General features: G+C 33.7%; 9 protein-coding genes across 9 annotated transcripts; 5 read left to right on the forward strand and 4 right to left on the reverse strand.

Moving 5' to 3' along the window:
- Nucleotides 1-67: 67 nt before the first annotated feature.
- NAEGRDRAFT_77790 (N-acetylglucosamine-1-phosphate transferase) lies at nt 68-5067 on the reverse strand (the record flags this gene model as incomplete). Its single annotated transcript, XM_002683483.1, has 1 exon — nt 68-5067. The coding sequence occupies one exon, from the start codon at nt 5065-5067 to the stop codon at nt 856-858; it is 4212 nt and encodes a 1403-aa protein (XP_002683529.1). The 3' UTR covers nt 68-855.
- Nucleotides 5068-5786: 719 nt separating this feature from the next.
- Nucleotides 5787-7194, forward strand: NAEGRDRAFT_61457 (uncharacterized protein; the record flags this gene model as incomplete). Its single annotated transcript, XM_002683166.1, has 3 exons — nt 5787-6142; nt 6187-7072; nt 7126-7194. 3 exons carry the CDS (start codon nt 5787-5789, stop codon nt 7192-7194), a joined length of 1311 nt encoding a protein of 436 aa, XP_002683212.1.
- A 196-nt stretch (nt 7195-7390) lies between these two features.
- NAEGRDRAFT_56519 (uncharacterized protein) lies at nt 7391-8134 on the reverse strand (the record flags this gene model as incomplete). The annotated part of the gene is made up of 1 exon (XM_002683484.1): nt 7391-8134. The coding sequence occupies one exon, from the start codon at nt 8132-8134 to the stop codon at nt 7535-7537; it is 600 nt and encodes a 199-aa protein (XP_002683530.1). The 3' UTR covers nt 7391-7534.
- A 1901-nt stretch (nt 8135-10035) lies between these two features.
- Nucleotides 10036-11502, forward strand: NAEGRDRAFT_88226 (uncharacterized protein; the record flags this gene model as incomplete). The annotated part of the gene is made up of 1 exon (XM_002683167.1): nt 10036-11502. The coding sequence occupies one exon, from the start codon at nt 10036-10038 to the stop codon at nt 11434-11436; it is 1401 nt and encodes a 466-aa protein (XP_002683213.1). The 3' UTR covers nt 11437-11502.
- An 832-nt stretch (nt 11503-12334) lies between these two features.
- NAEGRDRAFT_56521 (uncharacterized protein) lies at nt 12335-15440 on the reverse strand (the record flags this gene model as incomplete). The annotated part of the gene is made up of 1 exon (XM_002683485.1): nt 12335-15440. The coding sequence occupies one exon, from the start codon at nt 15438-15440 to the stop codon at nt 12354-12356; it is 3087 nt and encodes a 1028-aa protein (XP_002683531.1). The 3' UTR covers nt 12335-12353.
- A 283-nt stretch (nt 15441-15723) lies between these two features.
- On the reverse strand, nt 15724-17229 carry NAEGRDRAFT_45170 (uncharacterized protein; the record flags this gene model as incomplete). The annotated part of the gene is made up of 1 exon (XM_002683486.1): nt 15724-17229. The coding sequence occupies one exon, from the start codon at nt 17227-17229 to the stop codon at nt 15724-15726; it is 1506 nt and encodes a 501-aa protein (XP_002683532.1).
- Nucleotides 17230-17698: 469 nt separating this feature from the next.
- AM43 (uncharacterized protein) lies at nt 17699-18481 on the forward strand (the record flags this gene model as incomplete). Its single annotated transcript, XM_002683168.1, has 1 exon — nt 17699-18481. The coding sequence occupies one exon, from the start codon at nt 17699-17701 to the stop codon at nt 18479-18481; it is 783 nt and encodes a 260-aa protein (XP_002683214.1).
- A 59-nt stretch (nt 18482-18540) lies between these two features.
- NAEGRDRAFT_77794 (uncharacterized protein) lies at nt 18541-19216 on the forward strand. The gene has a single exon (XM_002683169.1). It carries the CDS (start codon nt 18686-18688, stop codon nt 19007-19009), a length of 324 nt encoding a protein of 107 aa, XP_002683215.1. The 5' UTR covers nt 18541-18685; the 3' UTR covers nt 19010-19216.
- A 52-nt stretch (nt 19217-19268) lies between these two features.
- Nucleotides 19269-20432, forward strand: NAEGRDRAFT_61464 (uncharacterized protein; the record flags this gene model as incomplete). Its single annotated transcript, XM_002683170.1, has 1 exon — nt 19269-20432. One exon carries the CDS (start codon nt 19269-19271, stop codon nt 20430-20432), a length of 1164 nt encoding a protein of 387 aa, XP_002683216.1.
- Nucleotides 20433-20581: the final 149 nt, after the last annotated feature.

Consider the following 20581-nt stretch of genomic DNA (forward strand, 5'->3'; position numbering starts at 1 on the left):
TTCCAATTACTGGCTAATAGAAGATTTCATTTGAATGTAAATAAAAATAAATTTTAAAAAAAATGAACTCTGCTGATCCGTTCGACCTGGTGAAAGACAAGGTCAGAGAAAAGCTGGCCTCCATCAAAGTTTTACAGGAGATGTATATTGATCCAACAAGTCAAGAACAATGGAGAGGAATAGAAACCGAATTACAAAGTAATATTAAATCGGTTGATTTATTTTTGGGGGATCTGCAATCAACAATTGATATTGTAGAGAAGAATCCGCAACGTTTTAAAAACATTTCAAAGGAAGAAATCGGAAAACGTAAATTATTTATTTCGACAACATCACAACAAATGAGACAAATAGAACAACAAATTAAAACTAGAAAACAAAAACAGCAACAACAGAAAAAAGAAACCTTGCTGACAAACGACGAGGATGAACAACCAATACAACCAAAACCAACAGGAAAAGGTTCATCAAAATATTCTAGATTGGAAGAATCATACATTCAAGATAATCAAAAATTTATCGACCAACAATTACAAGTTCAGGATCAAGTCAAGAAAAATCAAGACCAACAATTGGATAAGATGGCAACTACTGTTCAACGTGTTGGGCAAATCGCTCAAGATATGGGTGATGAACTCGATGAACAACACAGAGAGTTGGAGGATATGGAGCAACATGTCGATAAAACAAAAGGATTATTGGAAAGAACGAATAAGAGATTGAGCAACATGTTAAATAATACCTCTGATAAGTGGAAAATTATTATCATTGTAACTCTGATTGTTGTGATTTGTATTTTATTTGGCTTGTTATTCATTCCAATTAAATTTAATTAAATAAATCAATTGTACATTTTTAAACAATTTCTGGTTTATCATTGACTGTTCTGTGGTGGGTTAAGGTTTGTCCAATTCCAACTGAGCTAGAGGTACCTGCTGTAATCGGTTGACCAATGCTTGTTTGATCCTTTTCATCTGTGAAACTAGTACCCATATTTGTTTGATTTTTAAAGTTTCTGCCACTCTTATTTCCACCCTTTGATTTGAACAATTTTCTTACAATTAAACAACAGCAACAAATAAAGCAAATCACACCGACAATAATAGCGTCATAAACATAACGATTATATCGAACATTATTGTAGTGCTCCATCAATTCATCAATATAGAGGAATGGATTTTCTTCACTGTCTTGTAATTCAAATTGGGATCTATTTGGGAAGTACCAATTGTAAAAGTTGTGTAACATTTCAACAACCTGTTCATTTGGTTTGGTTTGATTCATATCATCATTCAAACAAATGAATTTAGGTCTGTTTCTTCTCAATTCGTCCAATTGATCTCCAACTTTATCTTCATCATCTCTAATCATGTGGAATCCTACTTGAGATAAATCTTCCAATGTAAATGGAAAACGTTGTTCGCTCTTGTGTGCCTTTGTTTTAACAATATCGCTTAGGCCACTATTAACAAAATCTTCAAGAATTGGTTTAGTTCTGAATGCAGAGTCATCCATTGCTTGATATCGTGACAATACAAGCCTTGTATAATTGAGATGGCCATACAGGATATTTCTTACTGTTTGATGATACTCCTTAAATTCAGAAAAATCTTCAAAATAGGACCAAGATTTCCACTTCTTGTTACTCTTTGTACTGGCCCAGAAATAGGAACCAAATTCATCATCTTCTGAATTTTTTGTACTGTTTGTTGTTGCAGTTGTGTTAATAGGTGATGTACTAATTTCTGGTGTTGGAGTCTTCTTTTTGCCCTTCTTAGTTTTCTTTTTTGGTTTTTCTAATCCTCCTCTTTCCTTTTTCATTTCATCATTAATTGTATTAATACTAGATGTAATATTGGTATGTAAATCAGTTAATTTGGAGAGAGGTATCTTGTACTTGTGATACATCAAGTTAGCTAAATTTCTAATTTCATAATTATCCAAAACATTATCATTGTTTGTATCAACATGTTCCCTCAAAAATCTAGAGACATTATAGTGAATACCTTCATGCATTAAATAGTAGAAATAGGTAAATGTATACTGCATATCACTTGAGGATCTAAATCTATTGGATGATGTGACATTGAATTCATATTCCCATTTCTTTTGAAGTTCGAACATAATGTCCCTATCAATCATGTGAGGCATGTGAGCTGGTACCTTACGAGAGGCCCTACCATATTCTCTATTCAACAACTTATTCACATGAATTAAACTATCTCCAAACTTATCGAGGAGTTTTCTACCGATTCTAACAGGTGTGGAGCTTTCTGTGGTGACGCTGTTACTGCTGTCATCATAGTTTTCACTCTTGATTTCTCTTTCAATTCTCTTTTTGATATTTTCATATTTTTCTTGATTCTTTTCCTTTTCTGCTAGATTGAAACGGAGGGAATTAACAATTTCTTCAGGATGAGATTGAACAATAGGAATTCTGTTAGAGTATGATGGTCGAATATTTGATGGAGACGAGATGCCCAATAACTTTCTGTTTTTCTTTTTTAACAACTTTTTCAAATATCTCAATTCATCACTATTGAGATTATCGATATTATAATTGTCGGCTTCTTGAGTTGGAGACTTTTCTGGTGTTTTAGGAACTTGCTGCTTCTCGGTTGCAATGACTGGATTGGTTTTGATAACATTTTCAGAGATGTCATCAATTTCTGTTGCCTTTTCTTTTTGTTTGGTTTCTGTCTTGATATCAACAACTTTTTTAGTCAAATCATCTTCAATCTTTTTAGTGACAGGTTTGATTTCAGTATCCTTTTTAGCTTGTATAGTGTCGAGTGTACTAGTTGGGGTTTCTTTGGTGACAGTTTCCAAAGTATTCTTCATTGGTTCAGTTTTCTTTTCCTCCAATTTAACTTGAGCTTTTTTGGTGTCAATAGATGCAGGACGAACAGCTTGGTTTTCAGTAATGACTGGATTGGTTTTGATAACATTTTCAGAAATATCGTCAATTTCTGTTGCCTTGGTTTCTAACTTGGATCCAGATTGTTTCTTGGTATTTGTAACTGACTTGTCATTTTCTTGAGTATCAGAATTGATATTGTTCCAACTATTAAACCAATCAGTTTCAGGAGTTGTCTTGGTGGCTTTTTCTGCAGGTTTGGTGCTATTGTTCTTTCCAACAATAGCATTAAGCTGAGTTTTAGAAAAGTAGGTAGAAACCACCAATGCCTTATTGTAGTTCTTGTCAGCTGCTAACTCTGATTCTTGTGATTCATGAATACCAAAAATGCTTGTTTCATTTGATAAGTTAAATTTTTTGGCAATGTAATTGAATGTATGATTTGAAACAACCTTTACGATGAAAGATTTTGTAATTGTCAATTTAGTGCCCAATTGTTCAAAAGTAGTGGAGTGAGTGTTTTGGAATGTATCAGTTTTGGAGGTATCATTAAGAACTCTCTCAGCTTCCAAAGAAACCGGGACATGTTCTTCATAGAAATTGGTATTGTTACTGTACTTGGTAACATTGGACTTGAGAGATTGATAATTAAAAGTGAATATGAGGAGCTTTTCCTTTTGTGAAATTGTTGAACTTCTAACTAGCTTTTCATTTTCGTGATTGCCATTAGTAATTTGAGCATCTTTGAATATCTTACTCAAATCCAAGTAAATGGAAGGTTCTATATTACGGACATAGATAACTGAAATGCTATTTTCCAATTGTACATGCTCCAATTCTGTCTTTAATTCCTTAAACTCGCAATCTCCAGCATCATAACCACATTCTTTAACGTTACATGGTCTATCACAAAAACGATCACCAATCCATGAATCAGAACAAGAGGCTGAGCAATAATTCTTAGTATTAGTGGATGACCAAAAACTATTAGAATTACTACCATAATTATAGTTACCACCATAGTTGCCATAACTTGATGAAGAGCTTGAAGATCCGTAAGAGAATCTCACATTTGGACCAACGCAATCACCACCATCAAAATCACATTGAGTAACATTGCAAGAAACGTCACAATAACCATCACCTAACCAAGATTCTTGGCATCCTTCATGGCATGGAGGAACTTCCCAACTGAGGAATACTTTTTGTCCAGTTGAGTGACTATAAAAATCCTCTGGATACACATCGTTACCAAACATGACATCATCATTCAAGTAAATAAACTTTTTAGAAAGGCCAGGAATTCTATGAATTTGAGATTCAATAGAAGGTGAGCTGAAAACTGGTAAATGGATTGGATTTCTGTAAACATCGGCATGTTTAACAATTTTAACCTTTGGATTCTTTACGTTTAACCAGCTTGGCACTTGACCACTTGTCACAATATAAACATTTCTGACCCATGGAGCAAATCGTTCCAAACTACGTAAACTGTATCTCAACTCATCATTATCTCTAAATCTGTTACTACTATTGGTATCATCAGTTTTGGTAGCATTCTTAGTTGTTGTACCATTGTTGATAATTTCTGAGTCATTTTTAACTTTAGGAGTATTTTCCTTCTTTGATTTCTTAGTGGTCTTTTTTGTCAAAGCCTTGTTAGTTTTTGCTTTCTTTCCAGTGGCACCCTTTTTTTCAACCTTAGTATGTTGTTGTTTGGTAACTGGTGGTTTGGTTGTCTTTTTTGATGAATTGGTTTTCTTTGTAACAGGTGCTTTAGTCTTTTTGGTTACTTTGGCATTCTTATTGGTTTGAGGAATTGATTTCTTATTAGTTTCTTGTTTCTTCTTGCTTGTGGATTTCACAGAGAGTAATCTTCTTCTCTTCTTTGTTTTGTTTTCTTGTGTTTTCACATGTGCATTTCCTACTCCTTTCAAATGGTAATTATTGGTTGTTTTCTGATTGGATTTGCTAGAATCAGTAGTACTAGTAGTAGTAGTATTGGAAGACGTCTTGGTAGCAGCACTTTCAATTGTTTTAGTATTGTCAACATTAGATTTTTCTTCCTTCTCCTTTTCCAAAGCATTAAATCGTTTCACTAAATTCTTGTGTATTGGATCGGAACCATTGACCCAAGTATAAACAATATCCATAGGTTCATAACACAATTTAGAAACTGAATTAATTTTCATAATATTATCTCTATACATCCTATTACAATAATTTCCCAATTGTGATGCTTCATCATCCTATATTAAATATTTAAATAAATAATTTAAAAATTGAAATGTTAAAATTATTGAGAATAAATTCATTCGCATTATTATAAACTTACCACAAGGGTAGTCTTATCAGTGATGGAAATATCCAAAATAGATTGTAACAAGTGCAATGCCGTATTTAAAGTAATAAATGTAATAATAATCAACAATATAGCACCCCATTTAGATGTTGCAAAGGAATAGAATGAACGTTGAATAGACTTTGAAAATTGATCATTAAAACAGGAACAACATTTCTTTCCTCTCTTATGATCCAATCCGACATTAGCAGTCGATGAGGGTAACATATTTTCCGATTCAAAAAAAGCAAAATTCTCTCTTTAACAACAACCTTCTTCTCTGTTGTTGTTGTTGTTTTCTTTAAAATAGTGTACGTTTACTCAGAGCAGTGTCTCCTTCGACTACTTGGATGACACGTGTATGGTACGCCGTGTGAGTGTGGATTTCTTTTTTTTAATGGAGTTTAAGTGAGTGGATATACAGGAGTTTCAATTTGAAACGGTGAAGAAATAATGATACAATGATACAATTGAATCTACTTACAAGCTTGTTAACTCTCCTCTAGAAACATTCATACAAACAATTTTATTGCATCAAATAATAATACACTGTTCAATAATTATTCAATAAAATCAAAGAAGAAAAAAATGGGTCTTCCCAGAAGTACAGTCACATCAGTGTTGAGTTTCATTCTCGGAACGAATGATGCCTCCATGAATATGATTGCATCAAAGAAGCAACCACAATTGGAAGGTGGTGGTGATGGTGCAGGAGGAGCCACTATGGAAACTGTTATTTATATTGATGGAAATTCATTAATTTATCACAAATTGCAAGATGTTATTCCTGTAGATGCTACTGCTTCAACATTGTTTGCTGAGAAGAGTGTTTTGAAAATTGTGGAGCAAGTTAAGGATTCTGTAATTGGTCAATTGAATCATATTTATTTGGAGAATAGACCATTTTCAAAGATTGTACTAGTTTTTGATGGTCCTTGCCCATTGTAAGTATAGTTTCCTTGCTATCATAATTATGAATTTGGAAAAGTGCTAAAAATCAAGAACAAAGAAAACGTAGATTTGCCAATGTTTCCAGTTTGATGGCAAGTCCAGGAACTTTTTTCATGTTTAAAATTTGCCAGGAGATTTATAAATGGGCAGATGATGTGTTCTATTCACATGCCACAAAGGGAGTAGATATTAAGGTGGAATTTTCTGATTGTTTCGTACCTGGAGAGGGTGAAATTAAAATTTTAGAGGCTATAAGAAATAATCCAAATTGTAGACATGTTGTCTATACTAAGGATAGTGATTTTGTATTGCTCTTATTGACATCATGTGAGGAGAATATCATTCTTGTAAATGATTATCAGAAAATAGAAAAGATTATTCTGGTAAAGAGAGTTAGAGATCAGTTTGGATTATTTGATAATCAACAATATAAGGAAAAATTGAATAGCATACTGTTGGATATGGTATTTCTATCAATAAGTTTTGGAAATGATTACTTGAAACCAATGTCACACGAACAAAAATTGTTAAACCTATTATTGAGATACAAGAAAAAGAAGCAAAAATATCCAGAAAAGTCTCTCGTTCATATTGAGAAGAATACAATTGGACTAGATTTGGAGTTTTTCACCAAGATTTTAATTAAATCGAAGGATGTACAACCCTCCATGAAACGATCAGAGGAAGAAACTCTTTTAACGCTTAATTATTTGAAGAGTTTGTTGTGGTGTATTGGCACTTATGAGAGTGGAGTCTGTAGAAATTACTCACAATTCTCACATTGCACACCACCAGTACTTTTGTCTCAAATGATTCAAGATATGAGAATTTTAGCGAAAAGGGATAAGATATTAATGTTGCCAACAATTGGTGATTCAAGCTTGTTACCAGTTACATTTTTAATGTCCATAATGCCTTTCACTGTATTTAGACAGGCGATACCAAAGAATATCATTTCATTAATTGAGTCGGATAGGTCTCTAATTGTAGAGTATCAGAATCACTCTTTAAAGCCATCAAGTTTCTTCCAATTGAAAACAATTGAACAAAAGCTACAGTCCTCCATCTCCAAGGAGAAAACAATCCAAGAGGATGACCAGATTTGGTGTGAAAAATTACTCTATCCACCCAATACAGTGTTCAAAGTTTCGAAAAATAGAATTGAGGATATCTATCTCAGAACCAAAAAAATAGCTAAAATCCTTAAAAAGAGCAAGTCAAATAGTAAATAATTTGAATGTGCAAAATTGTATTTATTTTGGTTGCGAACAGACTTGTCAGTGACTTTAGTTATTTTACAAAGTTGTGCTTAGAAATTGGCTCGTGCCAAACCTAGATTAGTATTATTAATTGGTATCTCAAATAGTTCTTGAAATTGGAAATATCTAGTCATCCCACGACGACTGTTGTTTTGGAACATTCTCAAAATCTACTTCCTTATCATACTCATATCCCTCATCACCAGGTCTGATAACGTTGAATTTCTTGTCCATCTCTGCCTTTACTCTCCTTAGGGTGACATCATCTAGCTTGTTCAAGTCTTTCTGTTGTGTTTCACTGTCTTCCTCATCCTCGTCAAAGTTATCGTCATCACCTTGGTGATGGTACTTAGAGGTTGTATTATTGGTATTTGGGGAAGGTTTACTTTGGTTTTGTATAGATTGAGGCCTATTATCTGGAGGTAAAAATGATTTTGTAGTAAAATCGACCAGTTTTCTGATCATTTTTGTAGTTTGATTTTCTGGAATGTGGGAGGCTAAATTCTTATGGTGCTTCATCAGGACATTAGACTTGATGTGTTCAACCAATTCATCTTCCTCTAATTCCGGATAGTTTTGTACAATGTAGTCTTCCAAGTAAATTTTTCGATGTCTGAGTTCCTTCTTTCCTTTCTTTGAAATTGTTGTATATTCAATTACGAGAGCACATAATTTCAATCTAATTCCAATTCTTAAAACATTTACATCATCGTTATTTGAGGGCATTTTTTTTGTAGATTTTTGGAGGCAAAAATTTCGTTCAAATAAGCTTCAGTGCTACATTAAGGGAGCCTAAATATGGTAAAAACAATTCTTGTTTGTGGAAAAATTCTTCTTCTTGAAACCTATAACATGCAATATGTGTTGTTGATACATCCTACAAAGTAGTGAAACATGCTTGTTATTATTCTCTCTCTGTATTATTCAATATGTATTTTAAGGAGAGAGGATAGAAATTCTCAAAGAAATCATATTTTCTATAATCTAGATAATTGTGGGGCCACTTATCAATTCCAATCTTTTCCTTGATCTGATAAAATTTTCTTTTAAGAGTTGATAAACTACATCCAAGAACATTGCATGCTTGCTGTTGAGTAAGATGCAAGAGACGTATCATCTCATCATCTGTAATACTATCCACACTTCTTTTTCCTCTTTTTCCAATCATGGATGCATCGACTCGAATTATGGAAACATGTTGATCCTTTGAATAATTAAAATATGAATTCTTATGAACATCTACTGGGCTTAACATTTGATTTTCCATGAATGTATAAACAACTTGTTCAAAGGGTTTTTCGCTAGTATTCGAACTATTGGAATCTCTATTCTTCATTTCGTACTTTCTTTTGATTTTTTTAGTTTTTTTCACTCCACCAATCCTGAATTTCGACATGTATTCGAATTGTGAGTTGGATGTTAAGCATGTGTCATCAACATCCTCATGCACATGCATGCCATCCGTTGTCACATTAGCAGATGTGTTGTACGCAGATTCTGGTGATGGTAATCTCATACTATTGTTGTGTTGGTGTTGTTGTTGATTTCCCCTATTAATGTTTAAATAGATGTTATGGTTTGATGTTGTTTGATGCATCAAGGCTGCGGAGGAGGATGTTATATTGGCTAGTGTTGAGATTTGTAGATGGATTCAAAAGCTCTGAGTACTCCATTGATGTGAAGTTGTGTTTTTTGTTGGTTTTTAATGATGGCAATGACTAGAAGAAAGAACATAGATGAGCGAGTAAAGCTCGTCAGTGTAGATCGTTCGTTATTGGTTGGGAAGTTTTTTTGTTGTGTGTTGTTGGTGGTTCAAGGGTTGATTTCTTTGGAAAGAATAGACCTTTACTGGCCCAATTTATTATCGTTGCAACACTGGTTGAAGACAGAGAGTGTCCTTGACAATTCCATCGATTATCTTTTGGGTAATGGTGTTTTTGTGGTTTGAGATAATTTTGTTTAAGAAACTAACCAATCACATTATTCATTGTAAAATACACAACAAAAATTGAACCCAAATCATGTTTCAGATTTCTTATTATCAAGCAATGTGATATGACAGAACTATTTATTAATAATTTACATAAAATGTGATTCAAAATTTAAAACTCAAGAAAGATATTCTTCATAGTCTTCCTTCGAACTGTTAGAGAGGGATTAATTTAGAGTGATGAGGAAAAGCTATAAACGAAATAAACAATCAAGCTAATGATGGAGAGGTAAATAAAATCTATTTAACAAGTCCGATTATTAATTATTAAAATATAATTGTTATTAAATTATCAATATCAACAACAACACATACTCATCAAAATAATTTCCCACGGTTCCAACATGTAGTTAACACTCATAATTTGATAGTGTTTGAATTTTCTCTGAAGAAAGCCGATCATCTTGTTGCAATTTTTTATTTGATTTTAATGTCCTTGCTGCGAAAGGCAAACAGAAAAGTTATCGTTGAAAGTAATATCCTCTATCACCCTTCAACTAATTGGATGATAGAATTGTCGGTTCATGTAAGGAACGAGTAATAAGAAGAGCAAGATATAAGTAATTGGAGGAAACAACATTAAATAGATGATAAATATTTCCCGCCAAGTGTTATTTACGAAAAAACATCAAAAAAAATGAGCTCAAACCGAAGACCCAACAATAATAACACAGCACCTCCCCAACCCACAACAGCCGCTGCTAATCCAGCTGATGCTAAGAATTATGAAGAGTTGAAGGCGGAATTGGAGGAGACAAAGAGAAATAGAAATTACTACCAATTGGAAAGGGATAGAATAAATTCCTTCTGGGATATTACAAAGAAGGAAGTGGAAAATCTCAAGGGCGAGGTAAGGAACATGCAGAGGGAGATGGAAGAAAATGAAGAAAGACATCAGGTAGAATTAAAAGTGTACAAACAAAAAGTTAGACATCTTCTCTATGAACAAAAGATCACCATTGATAGATTAAAAATTGAAAGTGAGAATGCTTTAAAGATCCAAGCTGATGAATTTAGGCAAAAATTAGCTCAATTGAAATCGGATAAGAGAAAATTAAAAAGAGAACTCCACTCTATGGAAATAGCTTACCAAGAAGAAATCAAGGGGCTTAAAACGAATCAAGACAAAAACTTGACAAAACAAACTGAGACATTTGCAAGAAAACTTAAAGAGACCCAACTGAAATATGAAATGAAAATGAAAAAATTAAGAGAAGATTTAGAATTGAGAGGGAGAAAAGAAACTGAAGAAATTGAAGAAAGAAAAAATACTCACATCAAACAATTAATGGAAAAACACAAACTTGCCTTTCAACAAATGAAGGATTACTATATAACTATTACTAGAAATAACTTGGAATTAATCAAAACTCTGAAAGATGAAGCTGCACTGATGAAACAGGAAGAAGCAGACAATGAAAAACTCATGTTGGAAATTGCTCAAGACAATAAGAGATTGAGTGAACCTCTTGTTAAGGCTCTGGCAGAAGTTAAAAAGCTCAGAAATGAATTGGCCAACTACCAAAAGGACAAGCTATCTCTCAAAAATGCCAAGAGCAGGCTGGTCATGATGGAAGATCAATTGAAGAAATTGAAATGGGAACATGAGATTTTAGAACAAAGCCATAAGCAAGTGCACAGAGAACGTGACGATCTTTACGATAAGTTTGAAAAAACTATTCATGAAGTTCAACAAAAAACACTGTTCAAGAATCAAGTTCTTGAAACAAAGGTTTATGCACTTCAAGAAACTTTGGAAAAGAAGGATGCCCAAATTCATGAAATACTCAAAGCTTGTAACATAGATGAACACACAGCCGAAGAAATCTCTGAAGGTCTTGATAATGTCATTGAAGAAAAGAACAACACGATACGAGAACTCAAATTTGAAATTGAAAAGATGAAGAAGAGTTATAATGATTTGATACGAGTAATTAATGCCAAGATGCAACAGTATGGAATTGAGGATGAGTTAGGTATTGAACCAATCGCTAACGTTGTTGATGAAGGTGTCCCAGGTAGAGTATGGGTAAAATAAGTAGCACTAAATTCAACAAACACTAGGTTTTTTATCTTGTAAATAAAGTTAACAATTGTTATTGATTGACTATTTGCAGAATAATTGTTTTTCTATTATTAAAAAAATGACAATACATCATACTTCTGATGGTATCAGAGAGGGTTATCAATTTAAAGATCCCTATATTAAAAATCTATTTAATATGATTGCAAAACAATCACCTTGTTTTCCAATTGAACCTGATCATGTTCAAGTTATCGAAACACCATCACAATTTTATGATGATTTATTGGAGGGAATTAAACATGCAAAAGACAGAGTTGTATTGAGTAGTTTATATCTAGGAACAGGAGAACAAGAGAAGAAAATTATTCAAGTCTAAGGACTCTTCTATAGCTCTCACTAGCGCCTATTTTAACTTTACAGATGAATATATGGAAAGAGTATTGACTACACCATGTACAGACATTTCAATACTCACTGCCTCACCGGCTGCAAATGGATTTTTTACAGCAACTGGCATTTCAAAGAATATTCCAATGGCATATGATACTATGGAGCAATCATTTTTTTCTGCAGTTGAGAGAAATCAAAAATTGGGATCCATCAAATTATTCGAATACAATAGAGAGAAGTGGACTTTCCATGCCAAAGGATTGTGGCTCTATTCTCCAAACAAAACTATTAATGCACCATTTCTAACCATGATTGGAAGTAGTAATTTTGGACAACGATCAACAGAAAGAGATGTCGAATCTCAAATAATTTTAATGACTGAGGATGAAAAGTTAATGCAAACATTAGAGAAGGAGAGACAAGGTCTCGCCAATTACTCCAAACTTGTAACAAGAGCTACTTTTGCCTCTCCTGAGAGAAAGATTGGCAAAGTTTCACAGTTTTTAGTTTCCAAGTTTTTCCATAAATTCCTTTAATTTTTATTCCAAATCTTTGAAATACTTTTCCATCTCGGCACTAGCTTTGAGATTCTTTGGATTTAATGGATAAGGATACAAATCGCCCTTAAGAGTCTTTCTCAAGTATTTATAACCTTGCTTTCCATCAGCTTTAGAAATGATTACTTTTGATAAAGTACCTTCAGGTAAGCACATTGAAGTAATTACGTGACCTCCTCTCTTGAGTGGAGTATCAGTAATACGAGGCCATCTAAATGATTGAAGAGAAAATTCTCTTGCATAACCTCTCAATTCCTTTCTAAGTGCAATTTCCTTTTCCACAACAGAATCTGGAAGTTGCTCTCTTATTTGTTTCTTTCTCATTTCTTCTTCTTCTTCTTTTTCTACTTGCTCTCCATATTTAAATCCATCAAGTCCATGTCTCTTGAAAGCAATGAATGAGTAATTTTCATTTTCATATTGTTTTTTAGCTTGCTTGGTCAACTTTTGGAATTCTTCGCGCTCCACTCTTTGTGCAAAGTGACACCATTTTGGAGTGCCGGCCATTGGACAAACTGAATCATGAGGGCATGGGGCCAATATTGTTGGCTTATCATTAATGTTAATGTATTTTTGTGTGAGTACTGTTGATCTAGCCTCTCTGATAAAATCAAATCCAACAGGTGTACCTGGTTCAATAATTATCAAAACACCAGATGTTAGTTTCCACAGTGCCTTTACAATTCTTTCTCTTTCTTGAGAGTTAGACAATTCATTCATTACAAATGAGGCAACAACAAGGTCATATTGCTTACTAGAATGTTCATTCAAAAAACGTCTCCATGTAATGTGTGGTTTGTTGTTCATATATTCGAATAATCTGGAAGCAACGTCCATCATTGCAGTAGACGGTTCAACAGCCATCACTTCTTTCACACTTCCTCCAAAAGCTTCATGAGCTGCCCAAATGGTAGTACCTGGTCCAGTACCAAAATCAAGCATTGTCTTTGGTTCAAAGTCAGGCATTCTCATTACAGCCTCTGAAAATACTCTATATGATGTACCATAGATGGCAGGAAGTCTGTGGGCAATATATGCAGCAGATTCCAACTCCTTATAAATAATTTGAGGATTATAAGTTCTATTAAATTCCTCTTCACTATCCTTTTTCATCTTTTCAATATCAATAGGTCTCTTCTTTTTTTTTGAGGTTTCCTTGTAACTTCTCAAATGTTTGAGAACTTCCAATTGTTCCCTGAATAATTCATCTTCAGGACTTTCATCCTTATTCAATTTCTTTTCTTCATCAGATCTGCTGAAAACTTTTGGATTCTTATCCAAGCCATTAGTTCTCAATCTAAAGGCAGCACTTAGAATTTGAGCAGTTCTTTGAATCAAATTCTTTGGATATTCAGATACAATCTCAGATACACCCTCAACAAGTTCTGGAGGAAGACTAATAGAACCAATACTCATATTGGCTATTTCCTTTCTAAGCTTATCCTCGTTTTCTTTTGTAGATTTCTTCAAGTATGGGTGTATATCCTCTGAAAACATTGCATATTCTGATTTGGTTTCATATTCAGATAATAGTAAATTCTTTTCTTCCAACGATTGGAAAATTTGGTTTGGGTCATCATCCCCCAAGTATTCATCCAAAAGATTCGAAATTGGTGTCTCATTCTCTTCATTTTCCAATTCGTCTTGCAGTTTATCATAAGCTGTAGTTTTTTCTATTTTTTTAGGTTGAGTTTTTTCCTTCTTCTTTTTAATGATTTCATCATCTTTAAGAATGGTATTAAGATCTGAAATATCATATCCATATTCTAAAAAGTAGTTTTTAGCATCTATCAATTTCTTCTCCAAATCTCTCTCATCAAAATTTGAGCTTTCCAAATCTACCTCATCCTTGGTACTTTCATCAACTAGTAAATCTCTTAGAGGTATTCTTCCCTTTGATCCTGCAACTATAAGTGGTTTCGTTTGGTCCTTATTGGTGGCATTTTTAACCTTTTCCACAACTTTCTTTGTATTGGTTCCAATTGGGTAGAGGATTAATATTTTTCTACCATGATTGTTTTGTATTACTGGTGAGTATCCCTTTAATTCCCATTGTTTGTTAAATTCAACTGGATTTGACATGGCATTACTATATTGTTCATCTGTTAAATTCAAGATGGTTGTGGAGAATGTTGGACTAGATTCATTTTGATCCACTTCTGGTTTTTCTTTACTTGAGTCCATTGTTTCTTTGTGAGCTAATTCTTCATAACTAGATGGTTTCTTATTGACGGTGGAGAGTCTTTGGGATAATTTTTGGAGATCGGTCTTTTTGTGAGGTTTTGAGGAGAGCTTATCACTCTCAACAATTTCAATATTCTTTGGCAATTGTTTCTTTGGTCTTTCGACATCCTCTTCCTCTTCCTCAGTAATACTATTTACAAATTGTTTGAATGAAATATCTTCTTTTCCTCTCTTCTCCTCCTCTTCCTCTGGTACAGAATTCACATAGTCTTCGTATGCTTTTTTGAGTTCTGCCTTCTTTTTCTTTTTTTCTTCAATTTCCTCTGGTGTACTGTCCATGTCAGGGAGAAGAATATTTTCCAAATTGTATCTGACATCATGTTTAATACCCCATTCAACAACTTTCGAGATGTCATCCTCAGTGTTTACCTTATTTTGTAAGAGGTTTGCAAATTTCTTATCTTGTAATTTAGTTGTTGTGTATTCTGCAACAGGCATTGAGCTTGTATCTATTTGATCTCGTTTAGGTTTGTTAACAAGAATTTTGAATGATGATTCATCTTTCTTTCTAGATTCCTCCTTTTTCTTTTCTAGTTCCTTTGCTTCCTTCAACCTGGATTCTTTCATCTCTTTCCTCAATTTTTGAACAAGTGCTACAACATCCTCTTCCTCCATATTATTTTTTCCATCAGTTACCTTTTGATTTGTGATAGTAGTGGTATTTGGTTGTTGTGGGTTGGATAATTTTGTGGTACTTTTTGGAATCTCTGAAGATACCTTCTTTTTCGTTTTGTTGCTGGCTTGTTCTATTTTCTTATTGTTGGATTTAGTTGTGTTCATTGGTTTGTTGTTACTATTCTTTTTAATTCCCGATGATTTTTCCATGGATGAAAGTAGAGAATCAATAGAAGATTTCTTCTCTAGAAAAAGTGTTGTAGAGAATAACCTATTGTTATTTCCAATCAGAGGCAATTTTCTAGAAAGAGGCAATCCCGACAAGGAAGCTACTACTGATGACTTTCCAACGAATCTCTTCATTTTTTTTGATGTGAATATTGACTTGAAGAAATTATTGTAGAAAGTATCACTCTAGGCCTTTATTGTCTTTGTCACATCTACTGCAAGGTGGAGCAGCTTGATAAAATACACAACACTGTTAATTTACAATTTAAAGATCTCCATCGTTTGGATCTTTTTGATTCTTATATTTGTGGAATAATCTCAATGTTTCCAGTGTTCTGGCAAATCTTTCTTTGGGATCTGAAATATGTGGACCATCAGATTCATTCTCTCTTTCTGGAGATTTAGATGGTGAAGGTTCAACCTCTTTCTTTGGAGACCAACTCGTGTTTGGAATGTCAGTGTCCAATTCATACTGCTTAATAATGGCAAAAATTTGGTCATCTGTCAAACTAAAGTTACTGTCAGAAGTACCTGCACTAATATTGTCATCATCTCCAAAGTAAGAATCATCATCCTTATGGATAATACCTTGGCCTCTTTTTTGGTAAAAATTATGAAGGAAAGTTTCTCTGAACTTCTCCTTCTTTTCGAGACCTTCTAGACCTTGCTTATATAGCCTATCACCGAAAGGTTCAGATCTTTTCAAGTTGGAAGCCTTACTTGTGATATTAGGGTTGTGTTGGGCTTTCTCTTGCTTGATGTAAGACTCTATATATTTTCGTTTCTTATGGTTTTTGATGAACTCCCATTCGTAATTCCTCTCAAAAACGTCGTTTGAGGTCTGAAATGTGCTTGGTGTCTTTTTTGTTTGTTCTGCTATCTTTCTGGATCTACTACTTAAATTTGGTCTGAATGTACATCCATCAACTTCCTTTTGTTTAACTTGATCCTTTAGGCTTTTGAGGCGTTCTTTCTTTTCTTCTCTCCAATTAAGAAGAACTGTCACATCTCTATTCATCTTTTGAGACTTTTTAGTTATTTCAGGTTTGAATTTTAGCTCATTCTCCTCAATTTTGGAAAATTCTTGTTTCTTCTTTTCAATATGTTTCATCTTTTCTACTACAAAGGTGGATACTCTGTCGTCAAGTGTACTTCCTGGAGAGATCAATTGTCGTGATCTTTCATTGATAACTGGTTGAAATGTATTATTCTTACAATAGTCCTCCTCTCTTTCATTAACAATTTTCTCTATTTTCTTTGCCTTTTTTTCGTATGGTCTATTTAATCTTTGCGCCAACTCGTCCCACTTTTCTTGACCAACTTCCTTCTTTGGTTTCTCTTCATTGATTTCACTGTTTATCTTATTCAATATGTAAATGGTTTCGTTTGGATCTTCTGTTTGGTTTAAATGCTCTCTAAAGGCGGATATAGATCTTTGCATTCTTGACTTAATGCTTGGAGCGACTGACTCCCATACGGGGCCTAACACAGCATCCTTCTTAGGTGAATCTTCCTTGTTTTTAGAATGACTCTCTAGATAACTTTTAAAATCTACAACACTACTGTTCATATTTTGCAATCCTATTTTCGATAAATTATGTGAAATTCTAGAGTTACTAATCTCCAATGCCTTGCTATTATTTAAATCTGTATCTCCGAGAAGCTTTACCAATTGATTCACTGCTAATTCAAATTCATGATCACCAACATCAACTTGATCCGAATTTTCTTCCATTGTTGAAAGTTTCTGAACAAATTCATCATCAGACATGTCTTGGTAAAGTCCTAGCTGTTGAAATAACCTAGATGTATTCTTAGGGGAGTCTCTTCTCTCTGATAAAGGATTTCCTGGGCTTAATTGTATTGTTAAATTATTCTTATTAATAGGAGAGGGTGGGCTTAAGGCCTTATTATTTGTAAGCTCTCCATCAGACTCATAATTCCTAACTTTTGATAAGGCGTTGTTACGAACGCTTAGTTTGAACAAATCGGTCTGATTATGACTCATTAGCGTAACGGTATTTTTTTTAAGGTAATACTGTGCAATGTTGTAACTTGGTTGCAAGATTAAATATTTGGGATAAAATGGTCAAGTCTTCAAATACTCCCCTATGCATCCTTTTGGTGATTTTCAACTTTTTTTGACCAGGTAATGTTCTGTTAACAATAAACATATGATGTTATTATGTTTCAAATAATAAATAATATTATCCAATGGAACAAATAACATTAAATAAAAAATGGACAGAAAATCATCATCAATGATGTTCGATCCAATCATCACAACAGACGTCGATGACTTGGTGGAGGAAGAAGAAAACGATCAATTATTAGCAACAAAAACATGGAGAGATGAACTCTTCTTACGTTTTAGACCAATAGTTAATGAGGATACAGCATTGGAGTATTTTTGCAATAGATCAAACCCTTTCTATTCGAAAAAGTCTGTCAATGAAACACTCCGAATGCAACAAACAGGAGGTATCATTGATAGGAATGCTCTCCTAGAATCAACAGAGGGTATTCGATATTCTGTTGACTCTAAACGATCAAAACCTCCTTCCCTCTTCATCATTAAAAAAGAGAAGGTGGAAAAGAAGGATAGGAATGCTCCAAAATTATTGAATTTGTACTATATAGCTGCGGAAGCTGGTGTTGTTTATCAGTCACCTTCTGTTTATGACGTGATACAAGCAAGATCTTTTAATTCTCTTTCTCTGTTGAATCAAACTTTCAAGGAAATACAACCTCATGTTGAATACACAACAAATGATGTGACTGTTCTCTCTAGTCCATTAGCAAAAAAGGATGGAAACAAATCGGAGGAAGAGGATCGTTTTGTTGTTGCCAACTTACCTCCTTATTCTGTAGAGATGCAAAACCATGTTTCCCGACTTATCGACCTGTTAGATATTGACACAAACACATTGATACAAAACAAACAAAACAAGAATGCCTTCCAAATTCAACCATCAATAGATCCAAATTATCAACAACCTGCCACAATAAAGGAAGAGCATTGAGAATTGAATTATTAATTATTTGAAATTTGAATAATACTTTAAAAAATGTCACCACAAGAGGAAAGTGTGGAGGATAATTCTGATGATAATAGTGTTGATGATGATAATGCAAAGTCTGACACAACACACAACAGCAATGACACTATTGGAGGTGATGATACAACTACCAATCAAGAGGATATCCATAGAAGAAATGATCGCTTGATGGCTAAACAATTCCGAAAGTCAGCCATCGAAACTATTGACGAGAAGAGAGAATTATTTATTGAATATAAGAAGGAACAAAAAGGAAGAATGATTTCTTTTCTCACATGTATTTTAACAGATCCTCTTACCCCAATATTTAATCAATTCTTTAACGAATATTTGACTCCGATCAACTTTTCAATCTTTGAGGGGATTCAAGCTGAACAAGTTAAGAAGCTCATAGTATCCCAAGAACAAATTGAAATGTTGCAACATGCCTTTCAGAAAGGGGATGAAGAAAAGAACATTTTTCAAATTCAAACAAAACCTAAAATGGAATGATACAATTTTTCCCCATGGAAAAATAAGAGTTTTGTCAAATGTTGATTATATGAGATATTTAACAAGGGTATTATTTAAATCTCAAAAGGAAGAGATTGAAATCAATCATATTGTATGGACATTGAGTTTCAATAGTAGTTACTGAAGAGTAGAGTACAAGAAAAAACCTCAAACAATCTTGAGAAGAATTATAAATGTAATAATTTTAAAATCCCGCCAAAATTATTACATTTTGCACAAACTTTGACAAAAAAAACATATGGCCATCGCTACCTCTCCAAAGTCTTCAGTGCTAAAAGCCACAAACACAAGCACGGGAGCAACCTCAACTCCACCAACATCACATACATCCCCGAAGAGAAATAATAACAACAATAAGGATGGACAACAAGTGTTGAGGAAGATTTATAGGTGCGACTCTGAAATTAAACGTATGAAGGAACAAGATGAAAAGCAACTACGAATAGAAAGATTAAAACAAGTCAGACAAATGGCTATGGATATTGCAAAAAACAAGACAAAACAATATGCACAAGCAAAGGAAAAGGAAAATCAAAGTAATTTGAAGGTAATCAAAAAAGCATGGGAAGAAAGAAAGGAAGAAGAGATTGATCAACTCCAAACAGAGTTGGATTATGCTAGAAAAAAAGCTGGTGAAGCCAATAGGAATGCACTCCAATTTAATAAGGAATTCCATCTTCAACAACAGAAGAAACATGAGCAAAATAAGGCAAACGCTTTAATAGCTCAACAGAGGTTTGATAAATGTGTCAGTATTGTCAAACAAAGACAGGTCGAGAATCAAAAGAAAAAGGATAATCTCTTTGAAAGAATTGAAAAATCAAAGAACATGGAATATCCAGAAATTGAGCCTGTCCACAATGGATATGAAAAGTTGTTTGCAGTTCCATCTCGTGACCTGAATGATGTAGTGGCTGGTTGGAATCCTACCAAAAAGAGAGAAGACCAGGGAATTTACGAGACGACGTTTAATCACCAAATGGTTTTAGAACCAACCTCACCAGAAAAGCAAACAGCTATTAAAGTTAATCAACATGTGGTCAAACATTTTGATAAACAGGCTGGTGTTGATGTAAATAATGAACAAGCCGAATTGACCTTAGAGGAAAAAAAGAGGACAGCTTTGCAAAGAGCATTTTCAGAAAAGAGATTTGCAAGAAAAGCCGCAGAAAAGGTGCGAAATGAAAAATTTAATGAGATTATTGTTGAAGAATTAGAACGAGTATCCAAAATTGATAGACAACTTAAAGTTGAGTCCATACAGAATCCTTCTAGAAATACTCTGGCAGACAATCAATACAAGAAGAAAAAGCAAATGGAACTGGAAAGAAAATTTGAAGAGCTCTTCAGAAATAGGGTCCATTTTGCAGATAAACCAGAAGAAAAGAGCAGTTACTTTTAATAAATTATTGTTTTACAAATTCTCCTGAATCAGTTTGGTCGTAATCTTCATTGAAAGTTGCATTGCCCTTATTGGAAGTAGTTGGTGCAGCTCTCACTTGCTCATTGGTTTCATAATACTTGACAGCTCTCTTGGAATCAACATAATTG

The sequence above is a fragment of the Naegleria gruberi genome (assembly GCF_000004985.1).
Source record: "Naegleria gruberi genomic scaffold NAEGRscaffold_1, whole genome shotgun sequence".
Classification (NCBI taxonomy): Eukaryota; Heterolobosea; class Eutetramitea; order Acrasida; family Naegleriidae; genus Naegleria; species Naegleria gruberi.

Coding starts and splice junctions, on each gene's coding strand:
- NAEGRDRAFT_77794 (XM_002683169.1), top strand. CDS start 18,686: ATGGCTAAACAATTCCGAAAGTCAGCCATCGAAACTATTGACGAGAAG.